Source organism: Mus pahari, chromosome 20 (genome assembly GCF_900095145.1).
Source record: "Mus pahari chromosome 20, PAHARI_EIJ_v1.1, whole genome shotgun sequence".
Classification (NCBI taxonomy): domain Eukaryota; kingdom Metazoa; phylum Chordata; class Mammalia; order Rodentia; family Muridae; genus Mus; species Mus pahari.
The window spans coordinates 30,332,478-30,342,294 of NC_034609.1; the positions used below are offsets into that span (position 1 = coordinate 30,332,478).

General features: G+C 47.8%; 1 protein-coding gene across 2 annotated transcripts in view; it reads left to right on the forward strand.

Annotated features, from left to right (window-relative positions):
• The first annotated feature begins 2,142 nt into the window (after positions 1-2,142).
• Positions 2,143-9,817, forward strand: part of Sntb2 (syntrophin beta 2) — an 81,507-nt gene continuing 73,832 nt past the window's right edge. Inside the window, exon 1 of one of the 2 annotated variants that reach the window (XM_021220173.1) lies at positions 2,143-2,741. In XM_021220173.1, the coding sequence (XP_021075832.1) occupies positions 2,219-2,741 (523 nt within the window). In that variant the 5' untranslated portion in view covers positions 2,143-2,218. The remainder of the gene's footprint in view (positions 2,742-9,817) is intronic. The other variant, XM_021220172.2, reaches the window with a different exon arrangement.

Sequence of the window (9,817 nt, forward strand, 5' to 3'; positions counted from 1 at the left end):
CAATTCCTGGGCAAGAAAGACCCTCATTGTTTTGTTTTAAAGTATGAGGTGGATCGTAGGCAACAGTAAACCACGAGGCTGGAGAACAAAATTTGTCTTTTTTTTTTTTTTTTTTTTTTTTTTTAATTGTGGATGTTAGGTCAGAGTCTTTAAGTTAGTCTTTCCTATTTGTTCCTCTACCTCACTTCTTCTACCCTAGGGAGCTGGCAGAAACAGTGTAGTGTCAAGCAGGGCAAGCAGGTAGACACACTAGTTAGGATAACAGACGCTCTATTTTATCATGCTGAGGGCCCTCACACAATGTTCACTCTAAATCCCTAAGCCCTATCTCCCCAAGGCTGCCCCTCTGTGCTACATAGCTTAGCTGAAGGTCAGGTCCAGTGTCTAGCAGAAGTCTCCGGATCCTGGGGGAGTGGGTGGAGGGGACTCTCCAGCTGCAGGGCAGGTCAAAGTGGCATCTCTCCAGATGAGAAGAACAGAGTACTGTCTGCTTGTCCAGTGGGCGTCAGGTCTTGGACTGTCTGGTTATCTTAAGTGACGTCATTGAGTTCTGGTTATCAGGTGCAGCCTTGGGTATAGTGGGGAATCCTGACTAAGCTATTTTTTACATATCTAAAAGACATTTTCCCCCCTATGGTCATTACATACAGTCTTGTTATTGGCTCTGAAATTAGCAAAATCACTGACTCTTTAGCTAACAAATCTTAATACAGTTTCTAGCATGTTCGTCTACATATGCTCCAAAAAAAAAAAAAAGATGGAATCCAGACTAAGAGCGGCAACTTACAAAATCAAGACGGAACCCTTCAGGATTTGGTTTCACACCCACTACCCAATTCCACTAACCCTATGTCTTGTTCACATTGGCATTCTGGCAACTTCCTAAGGAATCAGTCACAGATGGTTAATTTTTTTGTGTGTGTTCACTTGACTGGGCTAAAAGACGCCTCGATAGACAGATGTAAAATCGTTCTGGGTGTGTCTGTTTCCGGAAGAAATTTTTTCCATGGTGACCTGAGTGAAGATTGTCCTCGCCAGTGGGAACCCGCACCGTCTAATCAGGTGAGGACTGCCAGCGAACAGTAAGACGGTATACTCTATGAAAACTGGGACATCGCTCTCCTGCCACACTTCAGTGCTCCTGGTTTTCCATGGACTGGGCCAGCTTTTACATAGTAGCTTTCCACTCGGATCCCCCCCTTCTGCCCCTCAGGCCTCTGGTCTTCTGATAGCTTCAGAGTTCTACCTAGCCCTCCCTCGGGTCTTTGGACTTGAATCCAGAGCCTTTTTTTCTGGGGCTGCAGATGGCAGACTGTGGAATTTAGCCTCATAATCTTGTGGCTAATCTCGTGCAATCTTCGTTAACTGTATACCAGTTGGTCTGTGGGGATCTGTAAAACAACCAGCATGCTGCAAATGTCTCTGACCCTGCGCGCACCGTGGCTTCCCAGTGCTTAAGAAGCCAGGTCCCCTCTAATTACAGACCAGCAGACAGGTGATTTTTTTAAAAGCAGTGACAAAGCCTTGGATCCCCACCTTTGATCCCATGTCACTTTTGCTGTGTCCCCTGCTTGTGCTCCCACCTAGACTAACCAAATGTTGTTTTATCCTGTTCTTAGGGACGTCTGCACAGTATTTTAACCGCAGAGAATCACACCTAGCTGGTTGCCTCTGTTTTTCTTTCCCATTAGACCACAAGCTCTCTTGGCTGTGGTGCATTTTATTCAGCGTGTCTCTAGGGCCTTAAAAGGAGCCTCAGCACACAGCACACACCTCTGAGCGCTCAGGGCTTTTTTTTTTTTTTTTTGCAATGAACCAACCAATGCAAGAATGAACGCGCCACCCGGCCCTGCAGGATCGCAAAGTGCCTCTCCAATCTGACTTTGCTCTTCGTGCCCGGGCAGCTCTCGTAGAAGAGGTCAGGAGTTCGAGGAGGTCACGGGGAACCAAAGCTTAGGACGGCCGGGAGCCTCGCTGCAAGAGGTGCTGCCCACCTCCGAAGAGCTTTGCGTGAACCAGGACAACCTCGCCTCCCGGAAGCGGCCTCGCCGGCCTCCCCCCCCGCCCCTCCGGAAAGTGGGCGTGGTCCTCATGAATAATGAATCGCCGGGGGGAGGGGAGGGGTCCGCCCCCCTCGGGCGGGAAGGGGGAAGCGCCGAGGCTGCCTGACTGGAATCGGGGGAGCTGCAGCGACGGCGGCGGCTACGGGAGCACGGCCATGGCGGTGTGGACGCGGGCCACCAAAGCGGGGCTGGTGGAGCTGCTTCTGAGGGAGCGCTGGGTGCGGGTGGTGGCCGAACTCAGCGGCGAGAGCCTGAGCCTGACGGGCGACGCCGCCGCGATCGAGCCTGAGCCGCCGGCGGCCGCCTTCAATGGTCTTCCGAACGGCGGCGGTGGCGGCGACTCGCTGCCCGGGAGCCCGAACCGCGGCCTGGGGCCGCCCAGCCCTCCCGCACCGCCCCGCGGTCCCGCGGGGGAAGCGAGCGCCTCGCCGCCCGTGCGCCGAGTGCGAGTGGTGAAGCAAGAGGCGGGCGGCCTGGGCATCAGCATCAAGGGCGGCCGCGAGAACCGGATGCCGATCCTCATCTCCAAGATCTTCCCGGGGCTGGCGGCCGACCAGAGCCGGGCGCTGCGGCTGGGCGACGCCATCCTGTCGGTGAACGGCACCGACCTGCGCCAGGCCACCCACGACCAGGCCGTGCAGGCGCTGAAGCGCGCGGGCAAGGAGGTGCTGCTGGAGGGTGAGCCGGGGCCGAGCGGGAGGCGGCGGGGTGGCGGCCTGGGCTCGCCGGCGCGCACTTTGTTTCTGCCCACCCTGACGCCTGTGCGGGGCGAGCCGGTTCCCTCCGCCTCGGCCACCGGACCTCCTCTTCTGGGGCTCCAGAGCGTGGAAAAACTGAGGCGTCCAGGGAGAAGAAAGTTGGGCAGCCACCGAAGTGTTACTTTGCCGCCCCTTAGCGAGACTCAGCTGAGATTTAGGGGGGTGGGGTGGGGTGGGGGAGCAGCAGCCGCGTGCGAAGCTCACCCCGCTTGCACGATAAGCTGACACTAAGCACTAACTACCGGGAGAGCGATCGGCTCGAGTTCTGTAGTCTCCTTTTTTTTCCCTGCTGGGAAGCGTTGGTGGGGCGCTTTCTTTAGTCACCTCGGGCTCCCCGGGCGGGCCGGTCTATTAAATCCATCCACACCGATGCCAGCAGTTTGCTTGGGCAAACCACCAAAGCACCGGTTAATTTATGGGAATTTAACCCATCATTGGCTCTCAACAATAACCAGAGAAGATCACAGCACTTCGTGGAAGGCAGAGAAGCTGATACAGCAAGTTTGTGTGGTTAATGAGCCTTGTTTAACAGTGGAGGCTCACGTGTTTGAGCATTTTACTGCCAACTAGAGTTTCGCCCCTTTTGCAAGAGCCGGGTGCCAGCTTCCTACCGCTGGCAGGCGTGCTGCCGCAAGACCAGTAGGCATTTTATAAGAATCCTGAACCGGGTACCATCACACGATATGTGTGAATTAGCCTTTACCTTAAGTGTAGATGTGGTCTGTGTGCTGTTTCATGTGTATCGATGTAACGGAGGCAGAATTAAATCTCATCTCCAAAGACTCCTGCATGTTGAAGGTGATGGAGTATTGTAAATGAAAAGCCAGTTGCTTGCAAGACCAGCTCCGTTTCCGCTTTTGAGTCCAGTCATTCCAGTATCATTTATTGCTGCTAGCTGTATAACAGACAATGTGAAAGGTGCTGTCCCTGTTGCATCTCTGCGGAGGGAAATGATAGGAAATGCAAAACAACTTCTAGGGAGGAATAACGTCAAGTACTTGGCTCTGTAGTGCAAGGTACAAGATGCTAAGGGATCACAAATGTAAGGCGTATTTGCTGGTAGCATTTTGGGGTGGTTTACAGCCTGTACTCCAGAGGCAGAGACAGGCAGATCTCTGAGTTTAAGAAGAGCCTGGTCTACGTAGTGAGTTCCAGGACAGCTAGGGCTATGCAGTAGGACTGTTAAAAAAAAAAATTCAGAAAAGTATTTGATGGAAACGGGCTTAGTCTAGGAGGGCTGTCCAGGAAGTGGTGGATGTAAGTGTGCAGAGATGAGTCAGGAGGGATTGCTGGCAGAAGAACTGAAGGGAAGGGTTGACGCTGGGGAGAAAACAAACCATCATACTAAGGGCAGAATTAGAACTTAGGTTTTTTGTTTATTTGTTGGCCTGGAATTCAGAGATTGATCTGCTAAGTGCTAGGATTAAAGGCATGTTCCACACTGCCCAGTTTGTGTGTGTGTGTGTGTGTGTGTGTGTGAGCGTGTGAGTATGTACACATTCAGGCCAGTCTGGCCTCAAAGTGGTCATCTTACCGACTCAGCCTCTTGAGTGCTGGGATTGACAGGCGTATACCTCCATAGCCAGTTCAGTTTTCTCTTAAAATTTTAAAATATTTTTTATGCATATAAGTGTTTTGCCTGCGTTTATAGCTGTGCCCCACATGCGTACCTGGTGCCCTTGGAGGCCACAAGAGAGATCCATTGGGACTAGAGTTACAGGTGATTGTGAGCCCAGAGGTGGGAAGTGGGAATCAAACCTAGGTCCTCTGTGAGAGCAGCATACCCACTTGCTGAGCCACCTCTCCAGCCCCACTTTTCACTTTTTCGTAAATCTGTGATACTTGGAAGCCATCAGTTTATAAAGAAATAACATGGTGTGCAGCAGCGTTGGTGAGTGCCTTTATTCCTAGCATTGGGAGGCAGAAGTAGGTGGATCTCTGGGTTTGAATCCAGCCAGGTTTACAGAATTCTAGGACAGCCAGGGCAGAGAAACAACAAACAAACAAGGGGTTAAAGAGATGGCTCAGTGGGTTAAGACCCTGTACTTTGTTTTCAGAGGACCCCAGTTCAGTTCCTAGTGGACAAATCGGGTGGCCCACAAACACCTGGAATTCCACCTCTAGGACATCTGACACTTGGTGGCCTCCCAGTCACCTGGACACATAATTAAAGATTGTTAATTTTTTTTTCTTTTTTTAAGTGCTCTAATTGTGAGACTGCAATGCCCCAATTTTATGTCTTATTTATAAGTCTTGTTTATATCCCAATTTTAGGTAGGGCCAGACAAGTGCCCAGAAACTAGTGTTAGTGAAAGGAGTAACACAACACAATTGACACAGGTTTGTAAAAATAGTTGTTAGTTTAGTGAGTACCCTGTCACTGGTCTAGGTAAGTATTTGCGTATTACGTCTTAGAGCCAGAATATTGAATTTCATCCAGTTTTGTGGTATGGAGTACTGATGGATAGACAGTTCGGCCCTTTATGCCATAGTAAAATGCAAAACAAGAGGTTCTTGTTTACCAGTGGTTTGAAGCTAGTGCTCATAGCTATGAAATGACAGCCATCTAGTATATGTGTCCCACCATTCATTAGTTCACTCATAGGCCTTGTGTGCTCTTAGAAACAGGTTTACAAATGGTGGCATAGTAACATTTACTGGAAGCCTTTTTTACCTGGTTTGGCTTTATTTTCCAATTTTGTGTAAGACAAACAGTTTTTGTCTGTGTAGATGTGGGAAAATCAGTCAGTATAGTACATTTGTGGTGTTCCATTTTTAAGCCAAGTAAAAATAATTGCTCAAATACAAAATCCCTAAAAGAGTCATTTAGCGAACCAGAGGGACTATTTAAAATTGAGGGCTGTTTTCTCTTCCAGACAATATACTTATTTTTTTTCCTCCTTAAGCCAGAGTTTCATGTAGCCATGTTCTCATTTTGATTCTGACCTTGACCTGCCCGTACGTCCAAAGAGCCACAGTTATTGGCCTGTGGTACCATGCTTGGCTCAGGTAGGCCACTTAAAATGGATAAGAGTTTAGAGTATAGTGGCACGATCTCAGAGTTGAGGCCGGCCTGATCTACACAGTGAATTCCAGGGCAGCCAGAGCTATGTAAAGAAACCCTGTCTGGAAAAACCTGCTACGGAAGAGACTAAAGCACCAAGAAGGATGGCTTCAAGGCCAGCAGTGGCGCCCTGAGGAAACCCTGCTCTCAGGGTGCTGCTACAAGTCTGTTATGCCTGCACTGAGGGGTGGAGCCAGGAGAATTGACAGAGGTTTGGTGACAGCCTAGGTTATAATATAGGTGGTGGGGGAGGAGGAGGGCGTGGGAGGCCGTTACTCCTTAGACAATTGTAAGTGATATTGTCCCTCCGTTAGAGTCCCGAAACCTTGCCTCAACATAACATAATCTTTTGGTGGTGTGGGCAGGGAATTTCAGGCATGTTCTTGCCACCCACATGTCAGGAGCAGCCTTAGTGTCTGGTTTCCTGAGGTTAGGGAATGAAGCTAAAGGACTCTTTCTTTTTTTTTTTTTTTTTTTTTTTTTTTGGCTTTTTTGAGACAAGGTTTCTCTGTAGCCCTGACTGTCCTGGAACTCACTCTGTAGACCAGGCTGGCTTCGAACTCAGAAATCCGCCTGCCTTTGCCTCCCAAGCACTGGGATCAAAGGCGTGCGCCACCACCGCCTGGTTAAAGGACTCTTTTTTTTTTTTTAACCTTGGATTGGTGACAGCATTGCTCCTACAGCCTACGGTCTCTGGTCAAACACTCTGCTCTTCTTTTTTTTCCCCCTTTCCATCCCCCAAGTAAAGGTCTGTCTGTAGTGATTTTGTCTTTGTTTGCTTTTTTGGAGAGAGGACCACTATATAACCTGCCCTGGCTGGCCTCGAACTTCCTGTGTAGACCAGTCTGGCCTTGGACTCAGAGATCTGCCTGCCTCTGCCTGTGCTACTGCCATGCCCACCTTTGTTTTTTTTTTTTTTTTGTTAATCTCTTAAAGAACAAGCAAACAGTTAAGCTATGTTTCTGTGCTTATGTCTTAGCTTCTCTTTGTTTTACCTGTGAGAAGCTATTTCTGTAGTCAGACACCACCGCCCTCTTTCATTTCTGGTCAGATAACCCCACCTGACCTTGAATTTGATATGTAGTTAAGGATGACCTTGAACCCCTGATCGCCTTCTACTTTGCAAGACATTTCTTACAGATGCTCCCGTGTGCAAATGTACCCTCTAAATTATTGCCTTGATATGGGAAAGTAATTCTAATACAACAGTCATGAGACTTCTAAGAACATTTTCTAGGAACCATATCCAAGCTATAATTTAGGTCTTCATGGATAACTTCAACTGCTATTTTTCTACCGTGCAGCACTGTCTGGGTGAAGGTTACTAGACTTTCCCATCAAATATGTCTTTCTTAGCTGGGCGTGGTGGCGCACGCCTTTAATCCCAGCACTTGGGAGGCAGAGGCAGGCGGATTTCTGAGTTCGAGGCCAGCCTGGTCTACAGAGTGNAAAAAAAAAAAAAAAAAAAAAAAAAACAACAAATATGTCTTTCTTCATGAAGATGAGGTATAGCTGGTGGCTAAGAGATCCTCCTGTAGTTTGGAGCTGATGTTAACAGACCAGTTCAGTGTTCTTGGCTTGATCAGCACATTGAACTAATCAACTGAAAAACCGATGCTCCTATCTATGAGGTGGTATTTGTTCTCATTTTTTGAGACAGGTTTTCTCTGTGCAGGCCTAGCTGTCCTGAAACTGACCTCTAACTCCCTGCTAAGATTCTCTGCCCCTGCCTTCTTGCTAGGATTAAAGGCCACCAACTGGGTTTTAACTTGTTTTTCATTTTGCTGTCTATATGGCCCTTTGAAAAATTTATATATTTTGAGTGTGTATGCATACAGCATGGCACATGTCAGAAGGAGCCTTGTGGGTGTCTGCTCTCCTTCCACCATGTCGGCCAGGGGTTGAAGGGTTGTCAGGGTTGGTGGCAAGCACTGTTTCCCGCAGAGCTGACTCACTGGCCTTTCCCGGGAATTTTCAAAGCTGTGAAGTCTGCTCTATCAAATGAAGAGCAAACCTTGATTGAGGTTAAGTGAGATGGTGCAGTTACCAAACAGCTTAGTGGTGCAAAGCAAAGGGACCAAAACCTATTCCACTGCTTCTCTTCTTACAGTCCACTTACATATAGGCACCTGTGTCTTACTGTGGTGCATTGTACCAAGAAGTTTGTGGGCAAAAAAAAAAAAAAAAAAAAAAAAGGCTGAAGATGGTTCTGGGCATCAAAAAGTGTAATGCAGTTGAGGAGAGAGAGCTAGGTATGTTGGCACATGCCTAATGTGAGCAGTCAAGAAAGCTGAGGCAGGGGGATGCAAGTTATGTGGCCTGCCTAGGCCACAGAATCAAGGTCCTGTCTTTAAAAAATAAAAATAAATTGGGGAAAGAGAAGACTGTTAGCTAGAGAGTTAGTGCTAAAATGTGTAATCTGTTGGGATTTCTCTGAAGGGAGTAATCAGCTGGGGGATGGGATAGTTGACTGTGACTTCCAGAATGAAGGGGAATTTGATCCCAGGCGCTTCTCTGTAGATGGAAGTCAATCCAAATTGAGAGGGTCGTTTGAACAAAAGCCAAATGAGCATGACATATAGTAGGGACTGGAGTGGAGAGCTAACAAGTACAGACCCAAGAGAAGAAAGTGAAATCAATTAGGGTTGTGTAAGACTTTGAAAGAGCCAGAGGAATGTCTTCATTCTGTCATTCAGCATTTAACAGGTACACATAGCAAACAAGCGGTAGGTACTGGGAATTCCAAATTGGAATTGATCCCTACCCTTTAGGCTAATAGGAACAATTATAGCCTATTGTGGTAAATACTTTCATAGAGGTGAGACTGCCCTGGAAACAGGTAGATGTTTAAAGGAGACAATGGTGATGGTAAGAAAGTTGATGTTGTGAACATGTGTACAAACATGTATTCCTTTGCAATCCATGATCAAGGTGGCCATTTTGAGAGAAGGTTTTGTGTAGCCCAGTTTTTTTTGTTTTTGTTTTTGTTTTTTTTAAGATTTATTTATTTATTTTATGTATGTGAGTACACTGTAGCTGTCTTCAGACACACCAGCAGAGGGCATTGGATCCCATTACAGATAGTTGTGAGCCACCATGTGAATTGAACTCAGGACCTCTGGAAAACAGTCAGTGCTCTTAACCCCTGAGCCATTTCTCCAGCCCAGGCCTCCAATTCTTGATCCTTCTGCTTCAGTCTCCTGACTGGAATCTAGCCTGGATTTAACACAAGGGAAGGAATAGGAAGTGTATGCCAGGAGAGAACATGAGAAAGTGGGCAGAAGGCCGGTCATCAAGGCTGTGTATACAGCGCTTAGAGGTGGTCTCTAACATCAAAAGAAAAGAAAGAAATTGAGTTTAGTTCTCTCAGTCTTTTTTTGTTGATGTTGGTTTTGTTTGGTTTAGTTTTTGAGACAGGGTTTCTCTGTGTATGGCTGGCTGTCCTAGAACTCACTCTGTAGTCCAGACTGGCCTTGAACTCAGAAATTCACCTGCCTCTGCCTCCTGAGTGCTGGAATTCAAGGCGTGCACCACCATTGCCCAGCTAGTTCTCTCAGTCTTAAAATGATGACACGACACACTAAGTACACAAGGTAGTATGCCACAGGGAGAAAGGGTACTGCTCAAAGGAACAGGAGTTGGTTGTGGTGACCTTACTCATCTGCTTGCCTCTGCCTCCACCGTGCTGGAATTGAAGGTGTGCACCACCACACCCAGCTTCAGATTTTTATTTTTATTTATTGTGTATTCCTGTTTCGCCTGCATGTATGCCTGTGTACCACGTATTCGTAGTGCCCTTGGAAGCCCGAAGAGAGAACAGATCCTCTGGAACTGAAGTTACAGATGGTTGTGAGCTACCATGTAGGTGCTGGGAACTGAACCCAAGTCCTCTGCAAGAACAGCCAGTGCTCTTTGAACTGTCTAGCTATCTT